Below are 19,357 nucleotides of genomic sequence, written 5' to 3'. Positions count from 1 at the left end.
TACTCGAAAGTGACCATCCAACACCAAGTTTGTCAGAATTATGTTTAATTTGACCAATTTGTTTTTAAACAACTTAAGAAAAACATGCTAGTCAACAAATCACACCTGAATAACATTTTTCTACTGCTCTTAATATTCTCCCGACTGACTTTTTTGCTTTATAAGTAGCATTAAAGTACAATCGATAGCTCCCAGGCCCCTCCTGCAGTTATAAAGTGTAATTTACTTTTAAGACACAGCGGTAAATACCGATCAACAGTGGTAAATGTGCATTACAAAACTCAATCGGGTTTTTTTGGTGACTGAATTTAATATTCCTTCCACACTGACCATACAAACCATGAGGAAAAAATTAAATGCAAGGTAGGTTTTTTTTTTTGGGTTCCTCACACAGGCATGTAAAACAAAAACTTGTCCGAAGATCAGATGATTATCTGGAAGCCTTCCACCAGTTGTGGAATGTCCCTTCATTGCTTTTGATCAAAGTCTTGTAAAAACGTTACGTAAGACTCGAGGTTGGACCGTATTGAAAATATCAACCTGTGTTACAGGATTAATCTTTGCAGAAACGTTGGTACCCTAGTTACCAAATACCAAAGATCTTGAATGCTCTCAAGGCTGAGCAGCATTTTTGAATGAAATTAAAAACTCGTTTTCATACCTGTTCTACCAGTTGAACAGACATGATAATGCATTTGTTTACTTTTCCATTTTTTTGAAGTCTGAATCTTATTTGGAAACTGGAATCTATCTTCAGAGATTGGAAAACTGACTGAGGACATTGTAAGCCATTGATACGGTGGTGGCCAAGCCCACGAGAAAGGACAGACCTCTGCAGGGTTGATGAAAAGCCCCGACGTAGGAGATAGTGTGGAAAATCCGAGAACCGGTAAAGATGCGGAAGTGAAGTATAGCTGCTGAGAGTTGCGGTCCGCTCAGGGTGTAGATAAAGCCGATGAGTACGAAGGGAACGACGTTCTCCAAGTCGTTCTGGTGACATCTGGTTAACCAAAAACACGCATTGAAATGAGGAACAAGATTGTCAGATGTGGTAAATTGAAAAACCACATTCAACCAAATTATACACAAAAAGGTCTGCTAGCTTAATTAGCATCAATGCTGTGCTAATTCCAAACATGTTTAGCTAACTAGCAGTTGTTTGTGGATTGCGCAATCATTTTATCAGCTGTAACCGTCTTTATGATAGACTCACTCAATATTATTAGATACATAAAATTGCAGTCTCGGCAGAATTTGACTCACCTACGAACACGTTCAACATCTGGGTGCGTTCTAAGCAGCTTCTTTCTCTCTTCTCCAGATTTATGGGCCACATCTTCCTCAGAAGCAAAAGCCTAAAAACATCAACATAAGCGTTAAAATGATGCTTTGATAATCGAGTTGAACTCGTGTTGACCTACCCCTCTTCTAACGCGGTAAAAAGTAGTCAAAGGTGCCATAAGCATCATCTTTAGGATGACGATAAGCGCGTAGGTACTGAAAGCCTTGAACACCTCATCTTGCATTAGATCCAACATGGTGGCCACTTTGCAGCCGTTAGAGAAAGACGACTGACTGCAAAAGGCGACTTGAAAAAGTAAATGTGATGAGAGAGAGAGATAAGACTGGAATGTGTTACGTAACACAAGTCAACCCTTAACCCAGTCCCTCTGTGGGTGGAGCTAGCTAACATTAAAAAAAAATGAATGTGAGCCAGATGAATAACGATTCCGCGGCGTTTGTTGATTGCGTAAGAACGGGAAAGAGTTGCGGTAGCTTCACTGTTAATTTTCAAAAACATGCTAAAGATTTTATTGTTTGTCAGGTAATAAATTAGTTTGACACGATCGCAAGCTAGCAAACCAAGTGTCAGGGAATCGAATTCTCATGAACCAAAAGTGTTGTTTTCTCCTTGTTGATTTCCACGTCTGCGTTTAGTGCCGCCTTCATCTTTCTTTCCGTCAACCCTCGCTCTCCAGACTACGGCTAGACCCGAGCTACACGCTAGTCACAATCACTTTTGTCTCAAACTCTTGTCATTTCGCTTTAATCAAACTAGTGTCATGACGCCGCGTTTGGGAGCCAGGTGCTTGAAACGCCATCGTGCTTGAACAAAGAGCCATGCCTTGCCAGCGTGAGACGCTTTGAAAATGGCGTGCAAAACACCTGCCAGTCACATCCCGGCAAGCACTTTGTCGGAGCCAGTTTGGGAGGGGAACCGTCGAGTGTTGTAGGACGGCACTAGCGAGCGAGCGTCAGCTGCCAAATAGAAACACAATGTTGCTAGTTTGTCAAGATGGCCTAAGGCGTGTTTTCCATGATTTTGACATGCTGATACATGTGCAAGCGTGAGACTAATAACAGGTGACACGCAAGCCATCAATGTTAGTTATTTGGCGCCTGACGTTTTCCCCGTGCTCTTTGCTTTGAACAGAAGGGGGGCTTGTGTTTGCGCAAAACAGATTAAGGCCTGCTGCGTCGGCCATTTTTTTTTTTGGTGTGCTCGTCATTCATGCTAGCTCACAAGGTAGCGTGTATGCTTTGTTTTGTTTTTAAAATTGTGGTGAAGCATGAATAAGGAAGTAGTCGGTTTACAGTTAGTCGATGGAAGCTAGCTTGAATTTTACTTAATATTTCTGATATTGGTAATAGTAACGTTTTTGTTGTTGTTTTTCCATGTTTACATTGATTTAAAAAAATATATTTTAATTTAATTTTTGATTTATTAGTCTTAATAAATTTAATTAAATTAAAAGCTAATTGAATTGTACTGGTAACAGTAATGTTTTTGTTTTTCTGTGTTTACATTGATTTAAAAAAAAATATTTTAATTTAATGTTTAATTTATTAGTTTTATCAGTTGATAGAAGCTAGCTTAAATTTTAGCTAGGCAGCTACTGTACATAAATATTTCTGGTACTGGTAACAGTTATTTTTGTTTCCTGTGTTTACATTGATTTAAAAAATATATTTTAATTACATTTTGAATTTATTAGTTTTCACAATATTAATTCTACAATTATGTATCATAATGATAATCATACTACAGTGGATATTGTCGTAATTTATTAGTATGAAATAGCAATAATGACACATGGTGGAAAAAAAGTGTGGACGTGAGAAACTACTTAAAATACAAGAATTCTTTTTCTGCCACGAATTCTTTTTTTGGGGCGGCTTCTTTCTTCCGAGATGACTGATCAACGCATCACCGGGCCCCAAGAAGACTTAGCAGCAAAATATTCTTCTTCTTCTTGTATTTCTTATTTATTTGCGCGCTTTCGCATGGAGCGGTCGTCCTTCCTTTTGTGCAGCGGATTCGTCGAGAAAACTAATGTCCCGTGATTTCCCACAAGGAGTGGTAATGGCTAAAAGCTGCATTGATTCCTTGCCAGCCCTGCCAGTAATTGGGATGCGAGCTGCGCTGTGTTCCCATTGATTTCTCATGGTCGCCAGGTTATGCCGCTGGTGTAGGACAACAATGACTAAATAACAGCCCGGCCAATGATCTTAATGCCACAAGCCAAGCAAAGTTATTGATTTCATTACAGAATGCCTCCTAGGTTCTAGGCACATACATTTTTTTATTGATCACAACTGGTGTCCACATTACTTTCAGGACTGTCACATGCAGCCGCCAATCAATGAAAGGCGAATTTTGCAACGGCATACTGTGTTGGGCGGGCAATAAATTTGGCGGCATATAATCAGGATTTGGAAGGTGACCCCCGACTGATCGAATTGATAAGTGCAAGCGTTTTCCCTGCAACCTGTGGGTTAAACCATAAATATTGTGTGATTAACTTGTCCAATTGGGTTTCATTTGACCCCATTCACACAGTGGTGGCCCAAGGGCGGCAAGAAAATAAGAAATCAGATTAGCAGCCAAGCAGGCTCTGATAAGACTGAACTGATGATAGGGTTTTTTATTTTGTCATTTTACCTCAACCACAAAATAGAGAAATCATATTAACTGGATGGATGGACTGACAGCTTGGTAATGGTTAAAGCCACAATAGGGTTGATTTTGTGCAACTGTCAGGTTTTTCTTTTTTCTTTCGTTGGAACCTTATGATGGGTCAGATGGATCAAATGGGATCAATAAAAATAGGTGTTGTGTATGTAGCTTGTAAATTGAGATTACAATAGTCAGCCTCCTCGTTCTACTTGTAACTCCTCAACAGCTCGTCTACTTAAGTATGCTCCTCCACGGGTTGGCACGGCTGTACTTAACATGATCGATATGTCTTTATTGACAGGCTGTGCGCCGCAGTCCTTTAAGGTAGCTGTAATCAAACGTCTTCTTTAAAAAAGCTACTTTCTTCAAAAGGCCTTAATTATAGAGTGATTTTCTTTTTGTCTCCAAGGTTAGACAGCAAGCTGTTGCCAAGCAAATAATGTGAATGTGTTGCAGTTACTCTTTTAGAGTTTGTACATTTGGGGAATGAAGATTGTTTCATGTACCGTATTTTCCGGACTATAAGGCGCACCATTAATGCATCATGTCAGATTTTTAATCCAAATCAAACCGTTCTCCATTTTATATTTTTTATTTCAACTTCAGACGCAACAAATTACTTTATAATTACAAAATAATGATCCATAGTCTTTTTGATTCATGATTCATAGTCTTCAGCGGGCCACTTATGATTGATTTCATGACACAATACTTTGGGCCAGTTTAAATTTAGGAATTTGGTCCACATATAAGGCGCACCGGACTATAAGGCTTTTGAGAAAATTTTAGGTTTTTAGGTGCGCCTTATAGTCCGGAAAATACGGTTGATGGGAAATGCTGGCATGGTATGCGGCAGGGGTCCGTACTAGAACCTGGACTATTTAGTCTTTCTATGCTATGCTTAGGCAATATTATTTAAAAAGTAGAAACAACCACTCAGTTATTAAATCCTCAATTTTTTTTTATGACTGATATTCATATTGGTTTGACTTTAGATTCTAGTCATAAATTATTGAGAATAAATCTCCAGAAGTAAATCCGATGTTGCTTTTTAGTAGTGCTGACAACGGTGTACAACATAGTTCTGTTTTAGGCCCACTTAAATTGACAAATAATCTTATTCGTAAAATCCAGGCGATCTATTTTTTCAACGGCCGCATTCCACCATTTTAACATTGCATCATTATATCAGAAAATATCGATGCTATTCCAGATTATGTCATTCGCCAGAGGTCTTAATAGATCCTGGCATGCTTTTTCAAATAACCGTGCAGCATTTGCAACCATTTACAAGCTTCAGCTCCAATCATTTATGATTGACAGTATCTTAATCTCAGAAGATGAGTACTATAACACACATCCAGTCACTGGGTATATTTATAATGGTTTATCCCTATTGGTGGTAGGCTGCCCCAGTGCTTGGGGTACTAAACCTACACAACTTTCCCCTCCGAATGTATCTTAATGAAGAAGCTCATTAAGGATCAGCAGTTGCATTCCGCTCTTAATGAGAGTCACACAGCTGCTCATTAGATGCAGGCCTTTAGGCTTTGTCTTTTGCGAAAGTGGTCCCCCCCCCGGCCCCCGGACTCTCATTACGTCCACCTTTTTAGTAAGCCATTGTTGAGGTGGGTGATCAAACTAGTTAGCACATCTGGTAGCATATAAAAACCTTGTCATTTGGTTGTTAAAGGCTGTTGTATCATAGAGAACGGTTGTAAAAGCCACAAGGTCCGAACATGATTAAAGACCAAAGTGAACACAACGATGCTATTTATCGACTCAGCGAAATGACATTTTGATATTTATTCATGGAGACAGCACTTCTTTATCTTGCCAAAAATATATGAGCATATGGCGCATTCATATACCCAAACCAAGTCTTTGCTAGCTAGCTAGCTAGCTAAACTACCGTATTTTCCGCACTATAAAGCGCACCTAAAAACCTCCAATTTTCTCAAAAGCCTTATATATGGACCAATATGGATTCGTGGATGAGAACTAACTTATTAAAGTAAGCTTTACGTGCTTATTTTGTGCGTTGTGTGATATTAACGTTTGAGCAACGTTGCGTTATTGCTATATTGTTATTGTTTTCACTATTTCGAGTGTTACTATATTGTGATTACATTAACGTTTGAGCAACGTTGAGTTATTTATTCTATGCGCCTTATAATCCTTATATATGGACAGTTTTAAAATGGGCCATTCATTGAAGATGCGCCTTATAATCCAGTGCGCCTTATAGTGCGGAAAATACGGTAGCTAAATCTCACAATCTGATAGGACAAAAATTTTACTTTTTTAAAAGTATTTTCAGCTCAAAAACTACACCGACCTTAGTCAATGTAGAGATAAGTCGGAAGAGTTGGTTATTAAAAAACTTTATTCACTTAATTGAATGAAATTGGTTAATTCTGAGAACAGTCTATAACAGGGGAAACTTTTGAAATGATTTATCATTGTCCTCACATATACACATATAAGGACTTTTGCCCTCATTTTTCTTCGGCGTACGAAGCAAACGGAGCAATTACCTAATTGTGGAAGGGTTTTTGCCATGCTCGTTACCTCAACTGAGTTTGGCAGACTAAAAAGCAAAGCACTCTGGGTGATCCAGCCAGGCAAGGATCTCGCACAGCGGGAGGGGCCACAGCGCCTCATTATGGCGCTATTTTAACAAAGCACTTTCTCTCTCGCCTCTGCAGAGTTGCATGCAACCACCGCTCAATATCCCATGCCTTTCCTTTCAGCCCTCACAAAGAGATATAAATCTTTCCGGGCAGGATAATTACCAAGATAATTTTATCCATAATGATACTTGTCAGTCAGGGGTGGTGATGAAATTGAAAAAAAAAAAAAATCGCTGTGAAGTTTCTAGCCCCAGATTTATCCTGAGATTTATGCTGGTGGAAAGAAGAAAAGACTAAGTGAAGTCTGAGAAACTTTTAGGTGTATAATGGGCTAACTCCATAAATCCCCGTTGTGTGAGGAGAGTGTACATTTCCCACCTGGCTTCAGGTAGGGCTTGTCTCAATTTGAAATAAAGGTTGCGATGAATGATTGATCAGTGCTGACATTATCCTGAACGGACTTTTTTTTTCACCCAAAATGTGTCAACTATTCAGTTTTTTCACTCTGTTTTGGAGACGATATAAGCTCCGCCTTTTTGCATGGTCTGTGTATATACATATAGATTAGTGAAGTGACCAAAAATGGATTTGAATATTTATTTTGATTTAATGGAATCGGGTAAGATTTCAAAACGTACCGTCCTATCGTACACTTTTTTTTGTTTGTTTGACACAACACAAATATTTATTATTACTATTCAGTCCTGTATTAATATTGTTGAAGAATATCCAAATTAAAAAAATTACGGCAAAACCGTCCTGACATGTGCCACCCTGAAATCTATGATTATCTACAGTAACATTAAAAAAAAAAAAAAAAAAAATGCCGATGTCGGCACTTCTGTCATTCAACTTGACATTTAATTTGCAGTTCACACACATGCCTGTAAATACGTAGACAAGTTTAGCGGGCACATCTCAGCAATCCAGGACAGGCCTCTTTACAAAATAGCGCATTTGATCATCGTGTGGCGCAGAAGAGAAAGCTGACGCCCTTGGGTTGGTGAAACTGCACACTTTGATCTCGTTTTGAAATTCTTCCAACTTGTCTTGGTTTTTTTATTATTATATATATATATATTTAAAAATGGGATAGTTCAATTATTTCTGAGTTGCTGTTATGTAGCAAAGGTAAAGGCCTCCCGTGGATAAGAGGAGATAAAAGCTTTAAAAAAAGAAGGGAAAAAAACCACAAAAGACATCACTGGCTGGGTGTTATAATATTTAGCATAAGCTGTGGCAAACATTTCTTCAAGGAATACACATCTTGTGCTTTCTTTTAAAAAATTAACGTGGTGGAACCGGGACCGTGTTACCCCGTTGTATCACTCAACAAAGGCAACGGAACAATCACTTATGTCAAAGTTTGACAATGACAGAATTAGAGCAGGATTTTTCACAGCCCCCCCCCCCCTACGGGGAACCTCGGCGCTCGCAACTCGGAAAAGTTTACTTTTCCTTGTCATTTGAAATTACGCTCATTTGCATTTTTGCGGAGGAACCGAGGCCCGGGTGACAAAAAAAAATAAAACAACGATGCCAACTGAGAGGGACGTGAAGAGACGCGGCGTGCTTTTGAAATGGAACCTCGGAGTACTTGAACGGGATGAGATGACGTGGTGATCACCCCTGCAGGGCTTTAACAAATATGGAATTCAGGAGATTGAACAACTTCGCCATTAATATGATGTTCTGTCTCCCTCTGTTCCACGACTGAGAGAATGATTCCGAGCATTTGATCGTGTCCCAATTTCATTCATAGTACAGTGGATATTAAAAAATAAAATAAAAGTCTACACACCCCTGTTGGCAGGTTTTAAATATACAATATATTTTTGAGTTAATTAAATTTATTACAGTGGAAACACTGAAATGTTTTGGAAGCATAAATACAGATTTATTTTTAAAAAGTCTACACACCCCTGTCTGAATGCTTGGCAGGTTTTAATTATACAGTATATTTTTGTAAAAATAGATTTTTTTGAGTTAATTAACTTTATTACAAAGGAAACACTGAAATGTTTTGGAGGCATAAATACAGATTTATTTTTAAAAAGTCTACACACCCCTGTCAGAGGGCTTGGCAGGTTTTAGATATACAGTATATTTTTGTAATTGTTTTGCGTTAATTAAATTTTTTACAAAGTGAACACTGAAATGTTTTGGAAGTGTAAATACAGATTTATTTGATTTTTGGGTGTTTTATGTTTTTTGTAGATGGGGGTCATACCTGATCATACTCTTGACATGAACTAGGGGGAAAAAAAAAACTAAAAACAAAAACAACTGAAACAAATTCACCATTGTTCTCCCACAACACTCGTCTTGCATCTAAAAAAGAACTAAAATCCCACTACAGCATCTTGAGCTCCACAACTTCTTTCAATGCGTCAGTGAGAGAAGGAACATTTGGAAAGGCGAAGAAGGGAAATGAAAGGAAAATCAATGAGGGCGGATTTTCGTTTGAGCGGGCCAGTGTGAAAAATCCAGCCGAGCGTTTCACATGCCGCCGAGCCTGACGTTGACCTCCATACGGCGCGCAGATCAATGGACAGGACGGAGGCCACCGGGGTATTGATTGATTAATCAAAGCTAATGTTCTTTTGATCAGCGCGCTGCCGCCCTATAAACTGGTGTAGGCGAAGTAAAACATTGTGTTTTATTTACGCATTCATGCTATGTGATGTGCGATAACGCTAACTTCACAAACTGACCATCTTATCAAGGAACTTGCATTGAGACTTTTAATGTGAGTAGTGATGGTTGAAATCAGGAAAATACAAGTGTGGCTAGATAAAAGAATTAAATTTAGCAATGTGTTCCAAACCTGTTGGATTACATACATTAGCATTTTTATATACCGTATTTTCCGCACTACAAGGCGCACCTAAAAACGCCTTATAATCAGGGGCGCCTTATATATGGACTAATATTGACCCACTACAGCAGGCGTGTCCAAAGTCCGGCCCGCGGGCCAAATGTATATCTTATATATGGACAAAGTTTTAAAATGGGCCCTTCATTGAAGGTGCGCCTTATAGTCCAGTGCGCCTTATAGTGTGGAAAATATGGTAGTACAATAAAGTGAATTGGCAAAAATAAATGAATGAAACAGTTCTAAAAACAGTACATTAGTAATCTCAGCAAATTCTTATTTATTTTTATCAATTATATGACACGTATAGTTCCACAAACTGTGGCGTTAGTGCTAACTAGCCAAAATCAGCACTTACAAAAGAAAATAAATCAAGCTTGATTTATTGTTTCATTACAATATTTAGTGGGCGCTTTGTGACAAGCAAAAGTTACCAATAATAATCAAATTTGTGAGGCTAAAAAAAATATATAATTGAAAAGTTTGGTTCAGTAGTGTATACAAGATGGCTCGATCAACGCCGTTCTACTTTGCAAGCCCAACTCGTTTAATTATTAATGATCTCAAGTGCAGAGATTTTCCTCCTCTTCCCACCTCAGTTTACTCTCCCAAACTTGACGCTCTTGAAATCGCTTCTCGTAATTTCGAAGGTGAGCGCTTCTCTCTTCTCCGTTTGAAAGGCCCCTCGCTCCCTCGCCGCCCTTGGGTTTCTTCAATGTCAGCGCTCACTTCAAACGCCTCCGAATGAGCTCTGAGGACTCCGTTGAGATTTCCCATTGCAAACAATTATTCCGTCCGTGCTGCTCCGACAGAGATTTCTCGAGATTTATATTACGAGGCCATGAGTCAAATTTCCGTGTCTCTACGGTATCGTGCGCTTCACAGAGGTTCTCCTGTTGACCCGACACTTGAGGTGAATGTAGATGGTTCTCTAAAGAGATATCTACAAGCTAGTTAGGAGTGAGATTGGAAACCTCTACAGCTGAGTGGCCATATCAAGTTACATACTGTTCATTTTGCCACCAGGGGGGAGTATTAAACAGATATTCATATTAGCATATTAGTCAGTTTAGCGGAGGATAAAGAATATATGCCTGTGACTATTGTCTGTCTACAAGTGTTGCTGCACTGATTGAGTTTAAATATCGAAATGGTATAAGACAGCAACATCAATGCTAGTTTATATAGCTCGTCTATAGTGTTTTGCATTGTGTGGTAGCATTAAGCTAACTGGGGTTTTTTTTTTAACAGAAGAGGTCACTAGAATTATTTCTAACATATTTAATCAACTAAAATGCTGAACTGAAAAGGAAGATTTTGGAAAAAATTCCAAATGATTGAAAAATAAAATTATGAATATTATGTCCCCCAAAAATATTGTAAAATTCAACTATTTTTCCCTCAACACGATACAAAGTTTATCATCACCACAGAACTTTTCAACTTAGTATTCCTGGTCCAGCCCTCTTCCTGGTCTTCCTCTGGAGGTCCTACAACCCCTCTGGCCTAGGCACCTGGTTTCTTTCAAGGTGTGTGGCTATATCATTCAAAATAGATAAGAAAGCCTCTCTGTTGCCACAGGAAAGCATTGTGAAGCCTCCGCCCCCGAGCACTGGATCTCTGCAAAGGCCTCCCCCGAACAAGCTCCAGTCCACAAGTGGAACTTTAAAAGAAGCTGGAGTTGCAACATTCCCCCCCCAACCCCAACCTCACCTCGCCGCGGTAACCACCCACGCTGAGGAGACACACAAGCTGCAGCCATGTCCTGGAGGGAAAACGAATCTGAGTAAACATGGCTGAATAAATAAATGCGTCAACTGTTTCTTATTCTCGGATTTTGACATTCTGGCTGGAGGACTCAGGTGAAGTTTTCAACGAGAGTCCTCCAGACTTTTTTGTTTGAGCGCTAAGGAGAAGTCAATGTTGGAAATGTTATTGTCATTTCAATGAAGGAAGTTCTCAGGATTGAATATCAATACAATTTATATTTTATATTATATTATATTTAATTTTATTAAGATTACAAATTATTATAATGCACAATTTGAACATTAAAAGTAGGAATGTAAAAAAACTTAATAAATGTAAATTAAATGGAAATTGAACCCAAGTAATTTTTTTAATGAAAAAAAATATACATTTAAAAGTTAAGTGAAAATTACACGAAAATTGAACCCAAGTCATTTTTAAATAAAAATAAATTTAAAAAATACTTTTAAAGTTAAAGACAACTGAACTGCACTGATTCGAAATTGTGATTCTCTAACCAAAAATGAAATGTGCCCGATTGATTAATAACCAAAACCTAATTGGAAAGTCTCCCATCGGATTGCGTCACGAGAACGTAACTATTTCATCGGAATCAATGCTGATCAACTTTTCTAATTGCGGGCAAGCCTCAGACAGGTGAGGCCGGCCAGCCGGCCGCATTGGTTTGATCTCTCAAACATGTATTCCATCTCTTGTACCGCCACGAGGGAGCATCCAACCAAGGTCAACGCTCGAAGGCAGCGAGCGGCGCACCATGGGAAATGAGCGCGTGCCAGCCTCCCACTTTTGCGGGATCAGTGCGGCATCAGAAGGATCGGACTGACACTAGTGAAGTCCCCCGGTATCACCTATCACAACTTGTTTCTGCCACAGAGGAAACCAAAGACCCGCTTTAATTGTATCATTAATATCATTGCAGTGGAGCGCCAATTATTCTGGCTTTGAATTTTACCTGCGCCAACCTTCAATCGGGTTCCGTGCGGATGTTTGAGTAAGAGCCGGCTAGAAGTCATGGCGAGTTTATTTTTGTGATCAAAGCAACATGCAACAAATGACTTTCAACTGGGAAAATGTGTTTGCACAGTTGAGTACTTGTTTTACGTCCTGAGATGATTTTAATTAGTAATCAATGACAAAAAGTCATACTGTTTAATGAATAACAGGAAAAATCAGTGAACATGAATTTCACTGTTGAAGTTAAAATGTTGCATTTTTCTTACCAATGTGTTTTCTTATTTACAATAAATTTATTTCATGTGCTACATATGTAAACAATATAAGGTTAAAAATAAAAATAAATCAAATAGCTCATTAAAAACTTAACGCTAAAAAAAACAAAATAATGCTAAACACTGAACACATTTTTTTATTTTATTCTTTGTATTTAAAATCATCTTTTATTTTTTCTATCAAATTAATTGTATTTTTTTATTTCTGAAATATTTTTTATTAAATAATAGTTTTTAAAAAAACACTGCATGAAGTATGAAAAGTAAAATAGAGTAGTTCATCGTTCATGCTTAATCTTACATATATGTATTAAATTTAGTATTACTGCAAATGTATTTTTAAATAACAATCCCTGTATTTTTCAATCAATCTCAACGTATTTTCTTTTATTTCCAATTCTTCAAACCTCATTCACACACGGTGGCCGTGACGTCCAATAGCAAGACGGCATCCAGACCTATTTTTTTCCCTTTAAAACATGTACATTCATTCCTCATCCAGCGCAAACAGCATGACAAATCCAAAGTGCCGTTCATAATGGATAGTGGGGCCATTACTGACGGCGTGGGCTGCTCGGCCATTTTTTCTTCATCATAAACTACATGTGGGACGCCGGGGCCTGGGAAAGTGTCGTTTTTCACCGCCGCTGCGGGCTAAAGAAACACTGATGAATTAAACAAGGGGAAAACAATCAATCTGAGCAAGACTATTTGTCAGGCGTGAGGGACTTGATCACCGCTGGCCTGCCGGGTGTTCATCCAAACCGACCTCTTGGTGGGTGGTTGCTGGGGGCGGGGCGGGGGTGCAATGCAAACAAAACCAAAACGCTGTGGTCCCATTCTACAATTTGATTGGCTGAACCCTTCCGACGCTTTTATACTTTATCAGCAAGCACTTCTAATTCTGAACAGGCAGATTAGAATAACATAGCAACAGAGAGACGGATTGGACAAATATTTGTAATTACCTATAGCTGCCACTAGATGGTAGCACTGCACTGTTTACAATTAGACAAGCCAAATAAATGAAGCTCCTCACTCTTATTTCAACGTTGTTCCACACACACTCAACAAAACAAATTGAACCCAATGAAGTGAAACGGCGTGGCTGTTTTGTGTGTGTGTGTGTGTGTGTAACCATGTGTGTGATAGGGATCTGAGTAGATGGCCTAGGGAATCAATCAAGCAGGATCCAGCCTCCATCTTATCAAGTGGCAGCGCGCTGACCGATGGTTCAGATTTGAGATGATCTACATGCCTTTATGTAAGTGCGGCTAATCCATCAAGAAGCCGGCCATACGAGCTCACTCCATCATCGCCGCCGAGTCCGCATCTCACACAATGTTTTTTTTTTCGTGGATCTGTAGTGGGATGAGGGTGGAGAAAACCAAAAGGGAAAACAATTTAAAAGTTGTCCGGTCGCATCATTTATTTCCACCAGAGATGGCATCATTCAGACTCGATAAATCACACAGCCAGTTCGACCCGGCCACGAATGAGGATAAGCGGTGTAAAAAAAAAAACACTTGAAGCCACTCTAACATTATTCACAGTTGAAAAAAAAAATACAATTGGTTTGAATGGTAAACATTTTTAGATAATGTTTGACAATTAAATTCAGTTTTTTCAATGGCCTCATTCCCAGCCTTGTGCAGAAGCCAAACTGCTCCCTGGAGTTCATCCTCCCTCCATCAAATACTAATTTTTTTTTGTCTCGCAAATACGTAATTAATTCACTCATTTCCGCTTTCTTTCCTTCAAGGTCAAGTCTTTTGATATCTTCATTAAACAAAAATAACAGAGAAAGTTTTTTTTAGGGTCTTCAAATGATTCCTCAGTTTTGTGAGCTGTTCAATCAAGATCTTTTAAACTCGCTTAACCCCCAGCGATTAATCCCCCCCACACACATATCCTTGAGTTGTCCCGCTAATGAAATTAAGAACAAGCCTCCATAATAGATTCGGTCCACATCACAGTTGAAGGTTGGAACGCTTGACGAATAACGGAAGACTCGTGCAAGCAACTTCAATTCATGAACGGTTATATAAAAAAAAAAATATTGATAGCTTCAGTCAAACATAGAAGAAAAGGAAATTTGCATTACAAATCACATTATTAATGGCGCTGTAGTATATAAAGCACTGGCGGTGCTAGAGGGGGGGCCAAGGGGGCACTGAACCCCCATATTAGATTACATATAGAATATTTGGGGTTTGTAAAGATTTTTTTTTCTTTTTTTTTGCAGCCACCTGAGATATCCTTGACTGGTAGAAAACAAGATTGTCAGGCTTGTGTGGTGAACTTGAGGTCCTTTTGGAGCATCTCCAGAGCTTCAGGCCATAGGAAGCTCATGGTAGGCAGCATATTGTCCGGTTACGTGATGATAAATCTGCACAATTAATTCTGATTATATTTCTAATATTTTTTCTCAATTCATTTCTTGTCATTTATGTCTCCCCCACCTGTCTCTCAATGTCAGCCAAGAGGCTGCTGGCTCCCAAACGGAAGAGGTGAGGAGTAAGCCAGTCGTTGCCTAGCTCCTCTTTGATCAGCAGAAGCCACACCAAAGACTCCTTGGCTGTCCGGATGCCCCCCGCTGGCTTGAAGCCCACCTGAGGGCCCACAAGAGAAGTACAGTTTGATTAAACCGCTGTATGAAATGTTTTTTCCTCTTGGGCTCCCCCTAGAGTTCACAGCACCTATTGCACTTAAATATAACTACTGCGGTGGATTTAAAATAAATTGTGTGTTTTTTAATCAATTAATTCAGCGATGCCATTGCATACCACTAGAGGGAGCCAGATTACCACAAGTCATACTCCGACCACACTAAAAATAAGTTTGGGTTCATTTTAATTCATCGCTTTTCTACTTAATACTGTATAGAGGGTTTTACCAAAATATTATTTCTCGTATTTGCACATAAAAAAAAAAAAAAAAAATTGACCATTTACCTTGTGACCCGTACGCAGGAAGTAATCACGTATGGCCCTCACCATCACTATGGCGGCAGGGTAAGTGGCGTTGACGGATTCCTTTCCCGTGGATGTTTTGATGAAGTCAGAACCTGGTGGGATTGAAGCGCAAGTCAAACTTATTCATATTATTTCGTAAGCGCAACTTGGACACTTTGAAAAGTCAGGTTTAGTTTTTCCCCAAAACTTCGAAGCACTCAGAGACTGTCACGCTTGCATCGTATCAACAACTGGCTTGGAACATTGGAACGGAATACAAGCCGGATTTGAAGACGATTGTTCAAGACAAGGAATGCCAGAAGTCGGACCAAGCAACATGTATAGTAAGTAAAAAAAAGGTATTGTGAATTATTATGTTTTTGTTTGTGGATTTTGTTGAACTGAGAGTTTGTGTGCGTGACTTGACTTGACTTGCGTGAGACAGTGTGCTTTTAGTCTCTGACTGGTTGGCCACCCCGACTGTATGGGGAAGAATAAATTCTTTATTTGAGTACTCTTCCCATTTGGGGACGTTGCATTTAAATCCCAACTGTTGGACAGATTACGGGAAGGTGCAAAGCGGACTTTTGGATCCCGTGGTCAGACAAGAACAGATGTTGCTGCTGATGGTTAACAGAGGGCAGCTGTACGCTCATCAATAAAATCCTTCATTTTTCCTTCCTTCACAGCCAATTATCAGCTTTCCCGATAAAAATAGAAGATGAAATGACATTCTTTTAATAGATGAGCCACAAACTATAGAGTGATAATCAGCCTTTCTGTCTCCCCGGTGTATAATGACTGTTCATTACGGAACAGAACAAGATGAACATTTTCCAGTTCATTAAAGACCTGCGCTATGTATTTTTCCCCAGTCAGGTCTTTTTTTTTTTTTTTAAGCATTTCTCCCCCTTCTCGTCGTCAAATAATCCTTAAGATTCGTCACGGGGTGTCTTAATTACCAGATAATGGATAACGGTTATTAAATACGGGTGGCGGTAATGAAGCTCCATTCATTTGTGTGCGGAGGGGAAGGAGGGGGGCACACTGGTGGAGGAAAATAGCCTGCGTCGGAGATTAATAGGTGAAATTATCATTCAATTTCAGGAATCTCATCGGCGATTCAGAGGAACAAGCGGAGATTAAGAAGGGAGAGTGGTGACAAAAAGCGATGCGTTTTTATAATGATCTCGATTCACGATTCGGTTCCGTAATCGGCTTAAGATGTGACGTCTGACAGGCATTTGAGTGAGCGTGTTTTGGCCGTCATCGAAACATTTGGCTGAATTGAGATGTGAAAAAGCTCAAACAGCATTGGGCGATTATGGGAAAAAAATAATCGTGATTTTTTTTTGGGGGGGGTAATTGAAATCACGATTATTCTAATTTCAAAACTGAGTGATTCAACTACCAAAACGCAACTTTAAATATAATATAAATATAATGTTAAGCAAGGACAAATACTGTAAATTAGAGGATCAGTTTTTTTGTATCAAAAGTATCGGTACTTGGTATCGGTATCAGTGACTACTCAAAAAGTTTGAAATCCTTGAAGCACTTTCAAACTGACCGGCCATCATGGCGACCAAACTGGCTTTGTAGACGTTGGTGAAGGTGCCTAGTTCGCCGATGGCCAGGATGGTCTTCATGTGAGCGTCGCCGCAGGCCTCTCGGAACTGAACGATCTCATCATACATGGCTGTGGAAGTCACAATCAGGATTTATTTATTTTTAAAATTTATTATATAGTCTCTATACCTTCCCACTGTCCAGTGAGAGCTAGAGTCCTGTTGATGACGATGTCAATCTCAGTGGCGCCGTCCGCTACGGCCATACGAACCTCCATAATACGAGTCTCCAGTGGAGTCTGACCTGCCGGGAAACCGGTCGCCACTGGAAGAAAGGAAATTTTGATTCAATAACACAATTTTATTCACACATTTCTATACGGGTTTTTAACGGACTCACCCGACGCAACCGGAAGATTGGAGTTGGCGGCTTTTAACGATTTGACCGCATCGGCCACGCGTGACGGGTACACGCACACTGCACCGGTTGTTACCCCTTTGGACACATTATACAGAAACAGTAGAGCATGACTAACTGGTCTTTGGCGCCCCCTGCGGGCTGTAAAGAGAACTGCTGGATGGGAACTTTTGAGAAACAGCTTGACTACTCATAACCCATTCAACAAAAAATAGACAATTGGATTTAGCCTAAACATACCTTTGTCATGCATGTCAATTTTCTTGAGGAGCTCATATTGGACGGGCTGGGTGGCCTTCATGCACAGTCGGTGGACGTTGGAAGGCGTATCGTCTCCGGCCAGAGTCGTCAGGTCAATACACGTGACGGCCTTCAGCAGCCAGGCGGCCTTTAAAAGAGCATAAATGTATTATAATTTATTTCAATTTTAATTTTTGTAGCAATACCAATACCTGCCACTGTTTCTTGGGGAGCTTCAGTCCTTGGATGGATTGAGCTCTCCGAAGTACAGCTTGTGTGTTCACTCTCACTTTGGAGACCCATTCCAGATCTGAAGTACAATGGGACAGAAAAAAAAAACATGAAAATTAATCATATCTGATTTGGTAGGTTTTGTTTGTTTGTTTGATTAAACCACAATTTTATGTATTATTACACCAGTAGGACGGGGTCATTTTTATTTAAGATCATTTAGTTTCTGTATAGATTTTTTTTTTTTTTTTTTAGATTTTTTTCCATGCAGCTACTCTGCAAATAAGTTTTAAAAAATTAACTGCATAGATGAATTGCATGCTGTCCATTAAATTAAGTATGAAATTAAAAAAAAACATGAAGGAACTATGTCTATGTCCAAAATGAATGAGTGAGGCGTGCAGTGATCATGAGACGTTAATTACATGCTCATAACGGGATACTTTTCAGGCAACATTTCTCAACAACATAGTAAGCAAAAGTCAGTTTTATTGTCCCGCACCGGTTTGGACAAGTCCGTCCCTGCATTTTGCAGGTCGTTTACCTCTCAAGTGTTACTGATTAAGCAACGAGAATGACAGAAAACGAGCTGAAAAGCGCAAGTTTCGAATGTCGATCGAGCATTTTTGAAGCCAGGAACTATGCATTAAGTTGTCACTTACCAAGTTGCGTCCCCGGGTTTCTAGCAGACATAATGACAAACTATATTTTTAAATGCAAATGTTTTTGTTGCTTTCCACCGAAGCTGTCAGTGTTCACTTCCTGGATCTAGAGTGTACCAGAAGTAGAATCCCTATACAGTAAAATATAGTAACAACAACGCGAGTTGAAATTCTGATTGAAGCTTTTTGTTCCCGCTACACTAAACATAATATATATGTTTAACATAAACTTATAAAACTCAAAATTTAACAATGACATGCCAGATTAAATTTGGAGTAATTTGTAATCGAACACACTCACACAGGAAGTGAAAACCTTTCGAAATAAAATACAGTGATCTCAATATTACGAATTTACCTGTAGTGCTTCTGTTTTCCCGCTAGAGCGCGCTGTTGAATACACAATTAATGCACTACTTTGCTTTCCAACACTTCTGCTATTGAACAGCAAAAGTGGTGCAGAAAAAGGAATGAATGGAAGGAAAAAAAATGGATTCCAAGTATTTGAATGAAGGAAAATGAGTGGCAATGTTCTGGGGTGACTCGAGTGCAATGGAAGTGATGGCATGTTGACTCACATAAAACTCAAAACTCATATAAAAAGAAAACATTTTATGATGAGGAAAAAGAGTTTTATGTTTTTGTTCCATGTCACGTTGCCAGGTAGTATTTAAAAAAAGCAAACCTGAATAAAATGCTAACATGCTATGCTATAAAACTTGCTAATATAAAACCAGGAATTTTTTTCCACCAGGATTAACCACTAATCGTGCAAGTTAAAAAAAAAACAGACCTTAGTAAAAAATAATTGTGGTTAGT

General features: G+C 39.1%; 2 protein-coding genes and 1 long non-coding RNA gene across 4 annotated transcripts; 1 reads left to right on the top strand and 2 right to left on the bottom strand.

Annotated features, from left to right (window-relative positions):
- Positions 1 to 28: 28 nt before the first annotated feature.
- Positions 29 to 1,630, bottom strand: LOC133145491 (microsomal glutathione S-transferase 1-like). The gene is made up of 3 exons (XM_061269050.1): positions 1,422 to 1,630; positions 1,264 to 1,355; positions 29 to 1,000 (listed from the first exon to the last, which is right to left on the bottom strand). Exons 1-3 carry the CDS (start codon positions 1,536 to 1,538, stop codon positions 754 to 756), a joined length of 456 nt encoding a protein of 151 aa, XP_061125034.1. The 5' UTR covers positions 1,539 to 1,630; the 3' UTR covers positions 29 to 753.
- Positions 1,631 to 1,652: 22 nt separating this feature from the next.
- LOC133145492 (uncharacterized) lies at positions 1,653 to 11,288 on the top strand. Its single transcript, XR_009710924.1, has 2 exons — positions 1,653 to 2,527; positions 11,048 to 11,288. It is a non-coding gene; the product is annotated as an uncharacterized LOC133145492 (long non-coding RNA).
- Positions 11,289 to 12,239: 951 nt separating this feature from the next.
- Positions 12,240 to 18,691, bottom strand: dera (deoxyribose-phosphate aldolase (putative)). 2 transcript variants are annotated; one of them, XR_009710932.1, is made up of 10 exons: positions 18,539 to 18,691; positions 17,858 to 17,955; positions 17,646 to 17,793; positions 17,388 to 17,483; positions 17,178 to 17,312; positions 16,990 to 17,118; positions 15,420 to 15,532; positions 14,928 to 15,077; positions 14,715 to 14,854; positions 12,240 to 13,826 (listed from the first exon to the last, which is right to left on the bottom strand). XR_009710932.1 is itself a non-coding variant. In XM_061269142.1 (9 exons), the coding sequence occupies exons 1-9, from the start codon at positions 18,567 to 18,569 to the stop codon at positions 14,798 to 14,800; spliced, it is 957 nt and encodes a 318-aa protein (XP_061125126.1). In that variant the 5' UTR covers positions 18,570 to 18,691; the 3' UTR covers positions 13,869 to 14,797. The 2 variants fall into 2 exon arrangements, 1 of the variants encoding a protein (XP_061125126.1); XM_061269142.1 differs by lacking the exon at positions 12,240 to 13,826 and having other exon boundaries at positions 13,869 to 14,854.
- Between the last annotated feature and the right edge of the window lie 666 nt (positions 18,692 to 19,357).

Source organism: Syngnathus typhle, linkage group LG21, assembly GCF_033458585.1.
Source record: "Syngnathus typhle isolate RoL2023-S1 ecotype Sweden linkage group LG21, RoL_Styp_1.0, whole genome shotgun sequence".
In the NCBI taxonomy this organism is placed as follows: domain Eukaryota; kingdom Metazoa; phylum Chordata; class Actinopteri; order Syngnathiformes; family Syngnathidae; genus Syngnathus; species Syngnathus typhle.
The sequence above is the reverse complement of the archived record's forward strand: the minus strand, read 5'-3'. Positions and strand labels throughout refer to the sequence as shown.

Bases quoted from the DNA above. Each gene is read 5' to 3' on its own strand.
- LOC133145491 (XM_061269050.1), bottom strand. From the start codon at position 1,538: ATGTTGGATCTAATGCAAGATGAGGTGTTCAAGGCTTTCAGTACCTAC. The intron at 1,356-1,421 runs GTAGGTCAACAC...TGATGTTTTTAG, and splicing joins TTTACCGCGTTAGAAGAGGG to GCTTTTGCTTCTGAGGAAGA. The intron at 1,001-1,263 runs GTGAGTCAAATT...TTGGTTAACCAG, and splicing joins GATGTTGAACGTGTTCGTAG to ATGTCACCAGAACGACTTGG.
- dera (XM_061269142.1), bottom strand. From the start codon at position 18,569: ATGTCTGCTAGAAACCCGGGGACGCAACTTG. The intron at 17,956-18,538 runs GTAAGTGACAAC...ATTGTACTTCAG, and splicing joins AAACCCGGGGACGCAACTTG to ATCTGGAATGGGTCTCCAAA. The intron at 14,855-14,927 runs GTGGGGGAGACA...TTAATTGTGCAG, and splicing joins TGGCTGACATTGAGAGACAG to ATTTATCATCACGTAACCGG.